At 39.0% G+C, this 19,812-nt stretch overlaps 1 protein-coding gene across 2 annotated transcripts in view; it reads right to left on the bottom strand.

Moving 5' to 3' along the window:
• Positions 1-226: 226 nt before the first annotated feature.
• Positions 227-19,812, bottom strand: part of dipk1c (divergent protein kinase domain 1C) — a 157,497-nt gene continuing 137,911 nt past the window's right edge. For both annotated transcript variants that reach the window (XM_039790761.1, XM_039790762.1), the window contains exons 2-7: positions 17,624-17,827; positions 15,369-15,577; positions 12,240-12,546; positions 7,999-8,163; positions 1,480-1,554; positions 227-667 (exon numbers count right to left, since the gene is read on the bottom strand). In XM_039790761.1, coding sequence (XP_039646695.1) covers positions 455-667; positions 1,480-1,554; positions 7,999-8,163; positions 12,240-12,546; positions 15,369-15,577; positions 17,624-17,827 — 1,173 coding nt within the window. In that variant the 3' untranslated portion in view covers positions 227-454. The remainder of the gene's footprint in view (positions 668-1,479; positions 1,555-7,998; positions 8,164-12,239; positions 12,547-15,368; positions 15,578-17,623; positions 17,828-19,812) is intronic.

Below are 19,812 nucleotides of genomic sequence, written 5' to 3'. Positions count from 1 at the left end.
ATCACATCGTGTGGGTGGGGCTTATGGCTGCTGCTGCTGGAAAAATTGGTCTTCTGGAAGACTTGGAGTTAAGCTTTTCTTTGAGAAAAGAATGGCACTGAAGTCATTCTTAAAAAAGGGAGATGTGTTCGGAGTTTTGCCGACCGGATACGGCAAAAATTTTAAAGTTTAATCTATCAACTAGCTCCGCTACCTTCTTCGTTGCTCTGGTTGGTTGTAGCGCTATCCTAATGCGTGCAGAGGGAATTTGAAAGACAACAGTTTATCCCGCCCCTCTGATTGAGCCCTGACCAATGGTGAGTTCCCAGACCTCAACATCTGGATGTGGGGCTGGCTTGTCAGGCTAGCTCCGAACCTGACTGGAGTCACTCTTTCCTGTCAGCAGACATTTAAACAAACAAATGTGTCATTGGATTCCAGGGTGAGCATTTCAACAGGGAGACTTTCAGCTCCTTCAGAAGTTCAGCGCAGTGTGGGCGTGGCCTTTCTCCCTCCAGGCCCCTCCCCCCTCCGCTGAGGCCCCTCCCTCCTGCAGGAGGCGTGTCAGGATGTTGAGCAGGCGCTGATGGACGCCTCTGCCCCGACCTGCCTCCCCTCGGCCACCCACATCCTCCTCCACGCCTCCCTCGGTTTCTGAACACTCCTGGACCGCTCGCTGCAGCTCCACCTGGTCAGAAAAAAACACTATTTAAAATTTGCATTTTCAAAGAAGGAAATCTCAAGCATTAAAGAGACACACACACAGACACATACACACACACAGAGACATACACACACACACAGAGACACACACACAAACACACGCATTAATTCACACACACAGACACACACATACAGAGACACACACATACACACACATACAGAGACACATACAGAGACACAAACACACACACAGAGACACACATAGAGACACACACACAAACACATGCATTAATTCACACACACATATACATACACACACACACACACACACACACACATGCACACACACATCCACACGCACAAATGGACTGTGTGTGTGTGTGTCTGTGTGTGTGTGTGCAAACTCAATCCAAAACTGACAAAGTAATTGTGAAGTAATTAACAAAGTTAAGATGTTAGTTTCTCAATTATCTTGAAGAACATGTTTAAATAAATACCAAAAAGTTTTGAGTTTATCCAGAGCAGATGTGTTTGTGTGCAAATATTAAAGTTTTTAAGATGTAGTATATATATATATATTGGCCGGGTTGGTTCAGTGGGTAGAGCAGGCGCACATGTACTGAGAGGTTTATGCCTCGACGCAGAGGTCCAGGGTTCAAATTTCACCTGTGACAAATTTCCTGCATGTCTCTCTCTCTCTCTCTCTCTCTCTCTCTCTCTCTCTCTCTCTCTTCCTCTCTCTCTCTCCCCCTCTCCCTCCCCTTTCTCACCTGGCTGTCCTGTCAAACATTAAGAAAAAGTGGAAAAGATGTAGTATGTAATAAAAAACAGTGGTACCTGCAGAGGGAGACCTGCTTTGGCCCCGAGCAGCGTGGGAGAAAACCACGGTCGGAAAATCTTCTCACAGATCACCTGAGGAGAAGAACAGAATATGTGCAGAAAGGAGGGAGACAGAAGGAAAGAGAGAGGAGATGATTGGAGCAAAACAGGAGAGAAAGAGAGAACATTTGAGAGGAGAAGAAGGAAAGGAAGGATGGAAGGGTTAAGAGATGAAGATGTGAGAAAGGGGAGGAAAAAATAATAGAAGTAAAAGGGAAGGAGGGTGTGGATGAGTGGATGAAAAGGGGTGTAGAGAGAGGGAAGGTAAAGAGGAGAAGAAATGAACAAAAGACAAAATGTCAATGATCCTGAAGCTTTTAGTTTCTACGTTGATATGCAGATGACACCTCGCTCTTTGTTGTTAGTCATCACACACACAGAGACACACACACGCACACACACACACACACATACATACACACACATACACACACACACACACACACAGAGACACAGACACACACACATACACAGACACACACACACACACACACACAGAGACACACATACACAGAGACACACACACACAGACACACACACATACACACAGACACACACACACACAGACACACACACACACACAGACACACACACATACACAGAGACACACACAGAGACACACAAGCACGCATGCACGCACAGACACACACACACGCAAACAGAGACACACAAGCAAGCACGCATGCACACACACACATACACAGAGACACACACACACAGACACACACACACACACACACACACAGACACACACATACAGACACAGACATACACACACACACACAAACAAACACACACACACACACAACACACACACACACACACACAGACACACATACATACAGACACAGACATACACACACACACACACACATAGACACACAGAGACACACACACACACAGACACACACACATACAGACAGACACACACACATACACACACACACACACACACACACACACACACACAGACATACACACACACAAAACACACACCCACACACACACACATACACAGAGACACACATACACACACACACACACACACACACAAACACACACACACACACACACAACACACACAGTTAAAAAGACAAAGCCTTCTTTCTCTGCAGAGATGATTGATGGGTCAGAGACACCTGCGGAGCCTCAGGTGGACCAATAGGACGACAGCGTGTCATCGCCGTGTCATCAACACCTTCTGTCCAGTCTGCTCTTCAGTTCTTTATTCTCTTTCTTTGTTCCTCTCTTTTCTTTGTTCATCATTTTACACTTTTTTCCATCTACGGAGTCTCTTCTTTTCTCTTATTATATATATTATATTATAATATTCTGATTATTTTAACTCCTAATTGTCCTCATTTCATCACGATAGGTTCGCTCAATTCATTATTCCTCTCTTTTCTCTCTGTCATTTTGTCATATTTTCCTCTTTCTGTCTTTGTTTTCGCTTCATCTTTTTCCCTTCCCCATATTCACGAGTTCAAGATGACCCATCTTCTCCTTTTTTCTTCCCCTTTCATCATTTTCTCGTCTTCCATTCGCTCCAAATCTCCTTCTCCATCCTGTTGCTTTAACGAGCGTTCAGATCAGATTCTGCATCTCATTTCTTTCGGTTTCTGTCGTCTGCATCTTCTCTCCTCACACACACACACACACTCACACACACACACACACACTCACACACACACAGACACACACGCACACACACACACACAGTCATTTTCACATTTTTTTAAATGATTTTGTAGCTTATTTCACCTATTTGGGTGTTTTTTTTGTTTCTTTCGAAGGTTTTGGGTCTTTTTGCTGCTTTTTTCAACGTTATTGTCACTTTTTTCCAACATTTTTCTCACTTTTTCTCTAGTTTTTCTCTAGTTTTTCTCTAGTTTTTCTCCTAATCTTTAACTTCTCTTGACTCACTGTGACTGTGACCTTGCCTGTCCTGCCTAAAGGCCGCGTCCCTGAACACACCGATATTTTCTCGATGTGTGTGTGACCGTCTATGCGGTCCTTACGACTCTTTTTCTCCACTTTTCTCCACGTTTTAGTTGATTTTATTCCAATTCTTTTGTCACTTTTTTTTCTTCAAACAATTACCAATTATTTTTTTTTATTACAACTTAAATCAACTGGCAACTTAAACGTAAATCTAATAGTCAGAATAACACACACACACACACTTATTGCTGCTTTTTTCAATGTTCTTGTAACGTTTTTTTCTCTAGTTTTTCTCTAGTTTTTCTCTAGTTTTTCTCCAGTTTTTCTCCAGTTTTTCTCTAGTTTTTCTCCAGTTTTTCTCTAGTTTTTCTCCAGTTTTTCTCCAGTTTTTCTCTAGTTTTTCTCTAGTTTTTCTCCAGTTTTTCTCCAGTTTTTCTCCAGTTTTTCTCTAGTTTTTCTCCTGTTTTTCTCCTGTTTTTCTCCTAATCTTTAACTTCTCTTGACTCACTGTGACTGTGACCTTGCCTGTCCTGCCTAAAGGCCGTGGCGCCGGCCCTGAACACACCGATATTTCTCGGTGTGTGTGTGCGCCCGTCTCCGCGGTCCGTACGACTCTGAGACATTTCCGTGTTTGTGCATCCCGTCCACTCATCGCCGTAGCAACGTATCTTCCCTCCGTCTCACATTCTCACCATCCTCTTCCTCCGATGAGTGCAGGTATCTCCTATCATGTGACACGTGACACCAGAGCCGGCCCGGGGCGATGAGAGGCTGTCCCCCCCCCGCGCCGCCCGTTGTCGTGGTGATGACGGCGAGGACGCTGATGTCCGGCCTTTTGTGTCCCGGACTGACGGGTCCAACGCTCCCAAAAGGCCTCCAGTTACTACTCATGGCGAGGCCGCACCGAGGTCATTACTCACTTTTTACATTTTTTTTTTTTTGCTTTATTATTTTTTAAATGTAAAATATATTTTAAATTAAAATAAATATATATATATATTTATTTTAATTGAATATATATATATTTATTTTATTTTAATATATGTATATATTTATTTTAATTGAATATATATATATTTATTTTATTTTAATATATATATAAATATTTATTTTAATTGAATATATATATATATTTATTTAATTTTAATATATGTATATATTTATTTAATTGAATATATATATATTTATTTTATTTTAATATATGTATATATTTATTTTAATTGAATATATATATATTTATTTTATTTTAATATATATATATATATTTTAATTTATTTGTGTTTAAATGTTTCTTTGATATTTGCAGAAAGCTGACAATCTGAAATATTAAATAATGGATCAAACGGCGCATTAGAATCAGTCTTTTTTTTATTTAAAATGTGCTAAATTAGTGATGACATTTTACATTTATTCATAAAGTATTTTTCTATTAAATGAGGATTTTATACGTGCTTTTAAATGATGATGATTTCCACGATCTTTTTATCGGTCAGTGGAGACTGAAATGTACTGAAGACGATGAGGATAAAAAGTGTCAACAAATGTACAAGGTTGTCTAATAATAACAAGAAATATATTACATATTAAATGTATTACAATATTGTATTTTTTATAACTTATTTCAAAATGAGGTGATAAAAACTGACTCCAGATTTTAAAAACTTAAAATAAATATAATAATACATTTATATATCTTTCTCTGTCTTCTGGACCTTCAGAAAAAACATGCACAGGTTTGGCTGAGAAACTAAAACTCTCAAAGTATAATTCAAAGTATAATTCAAAGTGTATTAACCCTCATGTTGACCTACAAATTGGTCGAAATTTCAACATTTTGTTGTTTCTTTTTCTACACTTTTCTCCACGTTTTTGTCAATTTTATTCAAATTTTTTGTCACTTTTTTGGCGTTTTTTCTCTTCAAATAATTTTAACATAATATTTAATAATTATAACAACTTAAATCAACTTAAACGTAATTCTAATAGTCAGAACAATGCAATGTTTCACACACAGACACACACATACACACACACGTAGAAACACACACACATAGAAACACACACACACACACGCACACACACAGACAGACGCACACACACACACACACACACACACACACACACAGGTAGACAAACACACACTGACACACACACACAGGTAGACACAAACACACACACACAAACATACACACAGGTAGACACACACACACAGAGACACACAGAGACACACACACACACACACACAGGTAGACACAAACACACACACACACACACACACACACACACACAGGTAGACAAACACACACTGACACACACGGACAGACAGACACACACACACACACATGTATACACTAACACACACACAGACGCACAGACAGACCCACACACACACACACACACACACACACACACACACACACACACACACACACACACACACACACACACACACACACACACACACTTATTGAAATATGTTTAATTTCACTTTTTTCCAATTTTGTTGTCCCTTTTTCTAACAACTTTTTGTCACCTTTGGCGATGTTTATGATGTTTTTTTGGGGGGATTTTCAGGTTTTGTTGATTTTTATTTTATTCTTCTGCGTTTTCGGAGCTTTTCCCAACATTTGTCACTTTTTTTCAACGTTGTGTAGTCATAGTTGTGATATAGAAAATATGAGAGTTCAACTGGAATCCCCACCAGGAAGTCAAACTCTTAAAGCTTGTGAAACGTATAAATCAAAGCTGTATTAAAAGCAGCTTTTTCTAATAAAATCTGTCTTCACGGAGCCGATCCCAGCCTTGTAATTAGCATTCCCCGCGCCGCTTGACTGCACGCCTATAATTAGAGCTTGTGAAAGATGGATTACCCAGAATTCCTGAGGAACAGACAGCCCTGTAATTTATCAGACGGAGGCGCACGCCCGGCCGAGGCCTCGGGGAGGAAGAGCTCAGATAGCCGAGAAGAGAGAAGAGAGAAGAGTTCGGGGTTAAATCGAAGAGAGAAGAAGCGCTCGCACTCGTGAACGCAGCGGACAACTCGTTGGATTTAATTTAAATAAAACTTTATTCACTTAACCCTCGTTTTGTCTTCCTGTTGACCGTGTGATTTCGTGATTTTCTGGGTCGAAATGTCAACATTTAGTTGTTCTTTTTCTACACTTTTCTCGACGTTTTTGTCAATTTCATTCCACTTTTTTGGTGTTTTTTTAATTTCGTTTTTGTCATTTTCTTAACACGTTTTTTGTTGCTTTTGCCGATGTTTTTTTGTTTGGCTTTATGTGTTTCAGTTACACATCCAATTTATTTGTCACTTTTTTTTTTCTTCTTTTTTTTATTATGTTTTAGCCCATTTTTTAACATGTTTTTTTTTTTTCTCACTTTTTGGGCCTTTTTTTAATTACATTTTTGCCAAGTTTTTAACAAGTTCTTTTGTCATTTTTTTTCTCTAATTGTTTGGTCACTTTTAATTTAGTTTTTGTCATTTTTTTAACACGTTTTGTGTCACTTTTCCTGGGTTTTTTTTTCACCTTTTTCCAATTTTTTTGTCACTTTTTGGGCATTTTTTTTAAAATTATGTTTTAGCCAATTTTTTTACACGTTTTTGTCACTTTTGCCGATGTTTTTGATGTTTTTTTTGTCACTTTTGCCGATGTTTTTTGGTCACTTTTTTTTTTTTATCTTGTCCTGTGTTTTTCATCATGTCTGTATCCGAAATTTGGGTTTCTTTTTAACCAAATTCCACAAAAATAACATGGATGTTTCCCTGCAACGCTCTTCACAAGTAGCAATAATCACTAGACTTTCATCACATTTTGAGTATTTTCTTCAATTTTATAGCGTTTGAAAAAATATGTAAATGGTTTCTAAACAGCATTCAGACTAAACTTTGACAAACATCAGTCTGTGATTATCCATCAACATACAGTACATTACTACATTGACTCAAACATTTGGTATAATTTCCATTAAAAGTGTAAGTGTAACAGTAGTGGTAATAAGTAGGTGAGTGGTGTGTAGACAGTACTGGTGGTAGTGGACAAAAGGGTCAACAGTAAAAAAAAAGGGACAAAAAACCCGACATAAAATGTAAAAAAAAAAAAAAAAAGTGTCAAAAACATTGAAAAAAAGTGCCAAAAAAGTGTTAATTTTGTATTTTGACCAGAGAGGACAACAGGCTAAATACGAGCTGCGGGGATCGAACAGAGAAAGCGCTCGAGAACTTGTAGGAGACACACGTTGCATGTGTGTTTTCTAGTTTCTGTTGCTATGCGAAGTGAGAAGAGTGGAAATATGAACAGGAGAAGATACTTAACACTAAAATAGTTCATTCAAATCAGAATTTTGCAGCTTTTGCAGCTGTTGTCTTTCTATCTGAGAGTTTTTTTTTTTTTTAATTTTATGTTCTTGAAGATTTTATGTAGTTAAAACTACACATCACTGACCTGTCTCTCTGAGCTGTCTCTCTGAGCTGTCTCTCTGACCCGTCTCTCTGAGCTGTCTCTCTGACCCGTCTCTCTGACCTGTCTCACTGACCTGCAGGTTGCTGTTGCGGCGCTCTGCGCTGCAGCGCTGCTTGTGGAGGTTGCAGCGAGACGAGCAGTCGAAGAAGTTACAGTCGTCGTCGCTGCTGCAGTTCTGGTCCAGGATGTCTCGCATCTTCGGCTCGAAGAACGCCATGTCCACGTCGATGGCCACCACCTGCAACACACACACACAACACACACACACACACACACACACAGAGACAGACACACACACACACACACACACACACACAGAAACACACACACACACACACACACACATACATACATACACACACACGCACACAGAAACACACACACACATACACACACACGCACACACACACACACACACAGACACACACACACATACACACACACACACACACACACACACACACACACAGACAGACACACACACACACACACACACACACACACACACAGAGACAGACACACACACACACACACACACACACACACAGAAACACACACACACACACACACACACACACACATACATACATACACACACACGCACACAGAAACACACACACAAACACACACACGCAACAATACACACACACACAGACAGACACACACACACACACACACACACACACACACACACACACACACACACACACACAGAGACAGACACACACACACACACACACACACACACACACACACAGAAACACACACACACACACACACACACACACATACATACATACACACACACGCACACAAAACACACACACACATACACACACACGCAAACAATAACACACACACACACACACACAGACACACACACACACACACACATACACAGAAACACACACACAAACACACTAACACACACAGAAACACACGTGCACACAGAAACACACACACACACACACACACACAGACAGACACACACACACACACACAACTCACGCACACATACACATATATACACACACACACAGAAACACACACACACAGACAGACAGACACACACACACACACACGCACTCACGCACACATACACATATATACACACACACACACACAGACATACACACACACACACACACACACACACAGACACACACACAGACACACACGCACACATACACATATACACACAAACACATAAACACACACACACATATACACAGAAACACGCACACACACATACACAGAAACACACACACACAAAGACACACACACACAAAGACACACACAGACACACACACACACACACACACACACACACACAACCCACACACACACACACACACACACACACACACACAACACAACAACACACACATAACACATACAGAAACACACACACACAAAGACACACACACACACAGACACACACACATATATACACAGACACACACACGTACGCACACATACGCACGCACGCATGCACGCACGCATGCACACATACACGCACACACACACACACACAGAAACACACACACACAGAGACACACACACATGCACGTACGCACGCACACATACACGCACACACACACACACACACAGACACACACACAGAAACACACATACACACACACACAGTGGCATTGTTAACATGGCAGAGAGTATGAAGGAGGCAGAATGACCTTCTCTTTCCCAGCTGGGTCACATCTTTCTTAAAGAAAAACACGTCACGTAGTCTCCACTCTCCCTAATGGCTTTCTTTCTTTTTCTTCAAAATCATCCCTTTTATCTCTTTCATCTCTTTCATCTCTTTTATCTCTTTCATCTCTTCTATCTCTTCTATCTCTTTCATCTCTCTTCTCCCGGCTGCTCTGCTTTCATTCTGTTTATGTTCATTACTCTCAGAAAACATTAAGGACATTTAAGACTTTAACTACAGCAGCGAGACACACACACACACACACACACACACACACACACACACACACACACACACACACACACACACACACACACACACACACACACACACACACACAGGACAATTCTTCTACCTGCAACTATGTTGTTGGTGACATGAATGCTGATGTATCTGATGCCAACTCTGTATTTGGTAATCATTTCATGCAGTTTTTGTTCAGACAGTGGATTGATTTGATCTGGTAAGCTACTATTGCCGAATGATTTATATGATTATGATATGATTATATGATTTGATACTTATGTCAGCGAGGCTTGGCACTCTACTTCCTGGCTGGACCACTGCCTTTGTACAGTGGATGCCCATGACTCCATCGATATGATAAAGATTGATTATGATGTGGCTGCTACGGACCATATACCCTTTACCAGTGTTGTTGCCTGTGGCATTAATGTAGGGAAAATAAATTGGTCAAAATTTTCTAAGAAAGCTCTTAATGAATATTTGAGTCATTCTGATGCTTTATGGGTAATATTAAGGTCCCAAAAGCTGCCTTATTGTGTCGGGATATGAACTGTACAACACTGTAAGGATTTATGTTCCCTGTATGAGGCTATTGTGGAGTCTCTCGCTATCTCCAGCAGACCTCTGTTTAAACACAGGACAAAAGTGTGCAACACTAAGCCAGGTTGAAAAGATCATGTAGAAGAGCTCCATGCAGAGGCCCGAAATGCTGCGAAAAAAATAATGTTAATGACTTCTGGAAAGAAATAAAAACTATGAATAATTGCAAAACAACTCTCCCATCCAATATAGATGGTGTGAGTGGTCCCGATGAAATCTCACAGTTATGAACTGTTAAACTGTGTAAAAAGTCAAACAAAAATCAGTTTGTAGTGGATAATGTAGAGTTTAATGATGATGCTGTTGTCACTTCTGCTGAAGTCCACGAAGCAATATTGAAGTTAAGAGATAATAAGGCCTGTGGTCTGGATAGGATTACAGCTGAACATCTTAAACTGGCCAGTAAGAAGCTGTGCCCTCTGGTAGCTTCGTGCTACACAGGTGTTTTTGTTCATGGAGCGTTACCTGATTCTGTGCTCTCTGTTGTGCTAGTACCAGTTATTAAAGATGAAGTGGGGAAGCTGAACAGCTCAGATAATTACAGGCCAATAGCTGTGGCCAGTGTTATGTCCAAAGTGCTGGAGACATTTCTATTGTGTAGACAGTTGAGAGGTACGTCCTGTCTACCGATAACCAATTTGGTTTTAAAAGAAAGCATGGCACTGATTGATGTATTTTTGCACTAAAGGACATTTTTGAAAAATATAATAGGCTAAATTCCACAATGTTCATGTGCTTCATTGATGCTTCTAAAGCATTCGATCGTGTTAATCATGAGATTTTATATTTTTTTTAATCGTCTAAAAGTGGGGTCCCTGTTTTTTTTAATAAGAATCTTGGTTTATTGGTACTTGCGTCAGACGAAGAGAGGGAGATGGGGGGATGTTACATCTGTTCCCATCCAAGTGACCAATGGTGTCCGCCAGGGTGGAATTCTGTCTTCTTTTTAATGTGTATATGAATGATTTGTCTTTGATTTTAAATGCGTGTGGTACAGGCTGTAGGGTTGGTGACTCACTAATTAATCACCTTATGTACGCAGATGATTTGGTCATTTTTAGCCCATATAGTGCTGATCTCCAATATACTGTCTCTCTATCTATCTCTCTATCTATCTATCTATCTATCTATCTCTATCTATCCCTCTATCTCTCTATCTCTCTATCTATCTCTCTATCGATCTCTCGATCTATCGATCTATTGATCTATCGATCGATGTATCTATCTCTATCTATCTATCCATCCATCTATAAATCTAAATTAAATGAATGAAGGATTAATGTGCAGCTGTAATCTGTAATCTGTAATAATCTATAATAATCTATAATAATATATAATAATCTGTAATAATCTATAATAATATATAATAATATGTAATAATATGTAATAAATTATTACAGATTATTACTAATCTGTAATAATCTATATTAATCTGTAATAATCTATATTAATCTGTAATAATTTATATTAATCTGTAATAATATATAATAATCTGTAATAATTTATGTTAATCTGTAATAATCTATAATAATCTGTAATAATCTTTGTAATAATCTGTAATAATTTATATTAATCTGTAATAATCTATAATAATCTGTAATAATCTTTGTAATAATCTGTAATAATTTATAATAATCTATAAAAAACTATAATAATCTGTAATAATTTATAATAATCTATAATAATGTGTAATAATGTGTAATAATCTATAATAATCTGTAATAATGTGTAATAATCTGTGTAATCTGATGTGAACTCACAGTGAGGTCCTTCCTGATGGCGAAGTTCTCTGGTTTGATGTCACACAGGTGCAGTCTGTGGGTGAAGTCGTTGTCAAAGTGCCACACCATGTCCAGGAAGCTCAGCGCGATACGGTGCACCATCTCTCTGGCGCTCCAGCGGGCCCGGGCCCCGGACCCCCCCTGGGCCCCGGGCCCCCCCTGGGCCTCCTCCAGGGAGAAGATGTTCTGGTCCCAGGCGTGGCCGGCAGACAGGAACTCCACGGCGTAGAAATGGCCGCAGGAACCCAAAACCTTCGCCACGTGGGTGCTCAGGTCCTGCAGCACTCTGCACCACACAAATACACACACACATACATTAATACTGTAATATACACACAAATACACACAGATATATGTTAATACTGACTGTAATATACTGCATACACACAGATATACGTTAATACTGACTGTAATATACTGTATACACACAGATATACGTTAATATTGACTGTAATATACTGTATACACACAGATATACGTTAATACTGACTGTAATATACTGTATACATACAGATATACGTTAATACTAACTGTAATATACTGCATACACACAGATATACGTTAATACTGACTGTAATATACTGTATACATACAGATATACGTTAATACTAACTGTAATATACTGTATAAACAGATATACGTTAATACTGACTGTAATATACTGCATACACACAGATATACGTTAATACTGACTGTAATATACTGCATACACACAGATATACGTTAATACTGACTGTAATATACTGTATACACAAATATACGTTATACTGACTGTAATATACTGTATACACACAGATATACGTTAATACTGACTGTAATATACTGTATACATACAGATATACGTTAATACTAACTGTAATATACTGTATAAACAGATATACGTTAATACTGACTGTAATATACTGCATACACACAGATATACGTTAATACTGACTGTAATATACTGCATACACACAGATATACGTTAATACTGACTGTAATATACTGCATACACACAGATATATGTTAATACTGACTGTAATATACTGTATACACACAGATATACGTTAATACTAACTGTAATATACTGTATACACACAGATATATGTTAATACTGACTGTAATATATTGTATACACACAGATATATGTTAATACTGACTGTAATATATTGTATACACACAGATATATGTTAATACTGACTGTAATATACTGTATACACACAGATATACGTTAATACTGACTGTAATATACTGTATACACACAGATATATGTTAATACTGACTGTAATATACTGCATACACACAGATATACATTAATACTAACTGTAATATACTGTATACACACAGATATACGTTAATACTGACTGTAATATACTGTATACACACAAATATACGTTAATACTGACTGTAATATACACACACACACACACACACAGATACATTTATACTGACTGTAATATATATACACACATATACAGCCCCGTATACCTCAAACCCCTCCAGTAAATTACATTCTCAAATGTAATTTTTCTAACTTATCCAACTACATACATGTCGGCATTTGAGCAGTGAGCACTATATTCAAATGTCTCAATTCAAAATGTCTATCAATTCAAAAAGCAAAAATCAATACTATATATTGGAGCATTGTGGGTCGGTCAAATGTGTATTTTTCTGACTTTATTTCACGGGCCCTGAAAGCAACTCCTCTGATTGTTCAAAAACGTATGCTAAAACTGCTTTAGCATCACAGCTAACGACAATAAAAGGACCTAAAATGAATAAGAAATAGACAAAAGACTATCAATATTAGATCGAAGAATATGGATTTATTGCACAAAGTCCTCTGAAAGAAATATGAGTTCTTCATCATTATGATAACATGTTTTGGGGGGTTAAACTGGTCTCTTTTGATTATTGGTGGTTGGTGCCCCTGGCCACTGGCCCAAGTGCCCTTATGGATAATCCAGGCCTGCACTAATATATATACACAGATACATTTATACTGACTGTAATATACACAAAAACAAAAAAACAACCTACACATTTTCCACCGAAGGCTAAAAACACATCTCTTCCGACTACACCTCTGATAAAAAAAATAAAAAATGCACTTTCATATGTCTCTTTGTAGCTTTGCTAATTTAAAGCTAATGTACTTGCACTTACTACTTGTTGTCTGGAGTTTGCACCTTCACAGTTGAAAGCACTTTATTAAGTAAGTCGCTTTGGATAAAAGGGTCCGCTAAATGAGATGTAATGTACTGACTATCATACACACACACAGATATACACAGGCCAACTAGTTAAAGAATAGTTAAAGATACTAGGAAAAGAAAATTACAAATACACTGGAAAATGTGCCAAAAACAACAACGACAAAATCGCAAAATGTCCAAAAAAACAGCGACAAACGGCCAAAAAGTCAAGAGAAATGTCAGAGAAGGTGATTTTTTGCTGTTGCCTTTTTGATGTATTTGCTTATTCTCGAAGTTATTTTTACTTTTTCAACATTTTTTTAAAGTTTTTTGTCTCTTTTGTATGACGTTGCTTGTTCCCCGACATTTTTTTTTGTTTTTATATGAAAATGTTTGGTGGTTTTCTTTTTGATTTGCTGCTTTTTTCAAAGATTTTGTCGATTTTTTTTCCACAATTATCTTCAACTTCTCCTTACTCATTTGGACACCCTTTGTCGATTTTTTTAAGATGATTTTTTTGGCCATTTTGGGCCTTTATTTTGACAGGATAGCTGAAGACATGAAAGGGGAGAGAGAGAGAGAGAGAGAGAGAGAGAGAGAGAGGGGAACTACAGCAAAGAGCCGCAGGTCGGAGTCGAACTCACGGCCGTTGCGTCGAGGAGTAAACCTCTATATATGGGCGCGCGCTCTACCAACTGAGCTACCCGGGCGCCCCCTTTGCCTATTTTAGTCTCTTTCTCCATCGTTTCGTTTGCCTTTTTGGCCGTTTGTCGCTTTTTCTGACAATTTTTGTCTCCTTTTCGGACATATTTTTGAAGTATTTGTGTCATTTTTTCTATTTTTTTTCTCATTTTCCTTCCTTATTATCTTGGACCTTTGTTCCAGGATGTGCGAGCAGCAGTAATTTGCGGTGTGTGAGCGGATGTTTTACCGGAGGAAGGTGTACTCTTCCTGCTGCAGCAGAGACCACAGCGACGCCAGCTCGGCTCGGGAGAAACTGGTGTCTCTGCTCTTCAGCTTCTTCTCCCAGAGTCTGGCCAGAGAGCTGTTCCCCCCCCCTCCTCCTCCTCCTCCTCCTCCTCCGTCTCCGTCTCCGTCTCCGTCCTCGTCCACCTGCGCCAGACCCAGAGAGTTTCGCACCTGAGATCAGACAGACAGGAAGATGCACTCACAGGTAAGTGGGGATTTACTTTCTTTTGAGGCACAAAACAGACAGAAATAGACAAAAAAAACACACAAACAGGTGGCAGGTTAGCTCAGTTGGTAGAGCGGGCGCACATATGTACGTATGTATGTATTCACTCTGACACGCAGAGCGCAGGTTTGACTCCGAACCGGCGGCCCTTTGCTGCATGTCATCCCCCTCTACACCCTTCATGTCTCCTAAAAATGCCCCAAAAAATAATCTTAAGAAAAAAAAACTTTTTTACTTTTATTCACTAATTTTGAGTATCCACTCTGAGCTCATTGTAGGATATATATATATATATATATATCCTACAATGAGCTCAGAGTGGATTCTGATATATATATATATATATATATATATATATATATATATATATATATATATATCCTACAATGAGCTCAGAGTGGATTCTGAATATATATATATATATATATATATATATATATATATATATATATATCCTAAAATGAGCTCAGAGTGGATTCCCTAGTGGAGATGTTCAGTTGGAGTTTTTGTCTGAACTTACTCCAGAGTTACAGAAAACCAACGTCCAGCGGGAGAGTCTCACACCTGTCAGAGAGAGAGAGAGAGAGAGAGAGAGAGAGAGAGAGAGAGAGAGACCAGAGAGAGAGAGAGAGACAAAGAGAGAGAGAGAGAGAGAGAGAGAGAGACAGAGAGAGAGACAGAAGAGAGAGAGAGAGAGAGAGAGAGACAGAGAGAGAGAGAGACAGAGAGAGAGAGAGACAGAGAGAGAGAGAGAGAGAGAGAGAGAGAGAGAGAGAAGAGAGAGAGAGAGAGAGAGAGAGAGAGAGAGAGAGAGAGAGAGAGAGACAAGAGAGAGAGAGAGAGAGACAGAGAGAGAGAGAGACAGAGAGAGAGAGAGAGAGAGACAGAGAGAGAGAGAGAGAGCAGAGAGAAGACAGAGAGAGAGAGAGAGAGAGAGAGAGAGAGGGAGAGAGAGAGACAGAGAGAGAGAGAGAGACAGAGAGAGAGAGAGACAGAGAGAGAGAGAGAGAGAGAGAGTCTCAGGGTAACGTTGGGTCAGGGCCGAGGAGAGCTGCACCAATTAAACAGGTTTCGTGCATCTGGGTCGATCAGAGCAGCTGAAAGAACAGACTTCTTCTCCTCTGTCTTCTGTTTTCTTTCAGCCAATCATCATAAGCAGAGTTTGACATTCGAGCCAGGCGGCGGGGGGGCAAAAAATAAAATAAAACTGATTGTAGTATCTGAGACCTGGCCTACCACTTGGGGAACACAGCACGAGCACGTATGGACAAAACAAACTAAAAAAAATAAACTACTTTCCATTGTCATTTCTTCAGTGTTGTCCCATTAAAAGATATAATGAAATATTTACTAAAATGTGAGGGGTGTACTCACTTTTGTGAGATACTGTGTGTGTGTGTGTATATATATGTGTATATATATATATATAAAAGTTTGGACACACCTTCTCATTCAATGCGTTTCCTTTTTATTTTCATGACTATTTACATTGTAGATTCTCACTGAAGGCATCAAAACTATGAATGAACACATATGGAATTATGTACTTAACAAAAAAGTGTGAAATAACTGAAAACATGTCTTATATTTTAGATTCCTCAAAGTAGCCACCCTTTGCTTTTTTTGATAACTCTGCAAACCCTTGGTGTTCTCTCAATGAGCTTCATGAGGTAGTCACCTGAAATGGTTTTACCTTCACAGGTGTGCCTTGTCAGGGTTAATTAGTGGAATTATTTCCCTTTATTAATAAAAAAGCAAAGGGTGACTACTTTGAAGAATCTAAAATATAAGACATGTTTTCAGTTATTTCACACTTTTTTGTTAAGTACATAATTCCATATGTGTTCATTCATAGTTTTGATGCCTTCAGTGAGAATCTACAATGTAAATAGTCATGAAAATAAAGAAACGCATTGAATGAGAAGGTGTGTCCAAACTTTTGGCCTGTACTGTATACTGTATGTATAATATCATATTGTGACTCTGGTCACCTGGTAGTCCAGTATCCCCAGGGGCTCGTAGGAGGAGAAGTTCTCCAGTTTGGACTTGAGGATGATGGGGTTTCCTCTCCAGCGCGCCTCGATCACCTTCTTCCCGTTCTCGTAGTAGAGGCAGCGCTTGTACTCCACGAGGCCCAGCACGCACAGGTCCTCGCACATGTCGCCCGTCACCGAGCCCTCGCCGAACTCCAGGCACTGCGTCACAGAGCAGAGGCACACACACCTAAACTACACACCCTGAACAAGGTCATAATCGCTAATGATCGGAAAGGTGCTTCCAATTAAAATACATGTAATACATACAAAAAAACATGAAATATGTGGCCAAATGTCGAGGTACTTGTACTTTACTTGAGTCTTTTCTTTTCATGTTACTTTCTACTTCTACTCCGCTACATTTCAGAGAGAAATATTGGACTTTTTACTCCACTACATTCATCTGTTACAGCTTTAGTTACTAGTTACTTTAGTTACTAGTTACTTTAGTTACTCCGCTACATTCATCTGTTCCAGCTTTAGTTACTAGTTACTTTAATTCCTCCGCTACATTCATCTGATCCAGCTTTAGTTACTAGTTACTTTAGTCACTCCACTACATTCATCTTTTCCAGCTTTAGTTACTAGTTACTTTAGTTACTCCACTACATCCATCTGTTACAGCTTTAGTTACTAGTTACTTTAGTTACTCCACTACATTCATCTGTTCCAGCTTTAGTTACTAGTTACTTTAATTCCTCCGCTACATTCATCTGATCCAGCTTTAGTTACTAGTTACTTTAGTCACTCCACTACATTCATCTTTTCCAGCTTTAGTTACTAGTTACTTTAGTTACTCCACTACATCCATCTGTTACAGCTTTAGTTACTAGTTACTTTAGTCACTCCACTACATTCATCTTTTCCAGCTTTAGTTACTAGTTACTTTAGTTACTCCGCTACGTTCATCTGTTCCAGCTTTAGTTACTAGTTACTTTAGTTACTAGTTACTTTAGTTACTCCGCTACGTTCATCTGTTCCAGCTTTAATTACTAGTTACTTTAGTTACTCCCCTACATTCATCTGTTACAGCTTTAGTTACTAGTTACTTTAGTTACTCCACTACATTCACCTGTTACAGCTTTAGTTACTAGTTACTTTAGTTACTAGTTACTTTAGTTACTCCGCTACATTCATATGTTCCAGCTTTAGTTACTAGTTACTTTAGTTACTCCACTACATTCATCTGTTACAGCTTTAGTTACTAGTTACTTTAGTTACTCCACTACATTCACCTGTTACAGCTTTAGTTACTAGTTACTTTAGTTACTCCGCTACATTAATCTGTTCCAGCTTTAGTTACTAGTTACTTTAGTTACTCCGCTACATTCATCTGTTCCAGCTTTAGTTACTAGTTACTTTAGTTACTAGTTAGTTTACACATTAAGATTCCTGCACACAGAACACATGTAGTTTATAAAATATGATGTCTTGGCTAACAGATCCTGGCTGTGTAGCGTCTGATTGGCTCACAGATCCTGGCTGTGTAGCGTCTGATTGGCTCACAGATCCTGGCTGTGTAGCGTCTGATTGGCTCACAGATCCTGGCTGTGTAGCGTCTGATTGGCTCACAGATCCTGGCTGTGTAGCGTCTGATTGGCTGAGTGTCCGGAGGTGTGAGGGATGAGAAGGAGGAGGATTAGCGCTGTCCTGCTGAAGGATTAGCCGGCTAATCCTCGCTGTAATCCTCTTTGTGCCCACATTCCAACACAAACATCCGTCAGCAAGGAGCTCGGAGACATCACACACCTCCAGCTGCAACCTCACCTTCTTTTGTTAACCCTAACCCATTCTTTTATTGATTATAACAGCGTTCATACGTTTTGAAAAAACCTGGAAAAGTTATGGAATTTGAAAAAATGCCAATTCCAGTGCCTGGATAAGGTTTTGGAAACATAAAAAGACCCAGAAAGTTTTGTAAAAGTCATGGAATTTGTTTTAACACAGCATAATAATATGTGATTAATAATAAATGTATTTTCATGTCGTCTTAACCTCAGCGTTGTATTCGGGGAGCGATATTAAGAATCCCACTATGACCCACGGACATTATCATTCATGTTATAGTTAAAAGTCTGAGGGGAAACTTTAACACTGATTTCTATTATTGTAGAATGTCGACTGAGTTTTTCAGGAACACAGTC

The sequence above is a fragment of the Perca fluviatilis genome, chromosome 22, assembly GCF_010015445.1.
Source record: "Perca fluviatilis chromosome 22, GENO_Pfluv_1.0, whole genome shotgun sequence".
NCBI lineage: Eukaryota > Metazoa > Chordata > Actinopteri > Perciformes > Percidae > Perca > Perca fluviatilis.
This window is presented reverse-complemented; position numbering and strand designations above follow the sequence as displayed.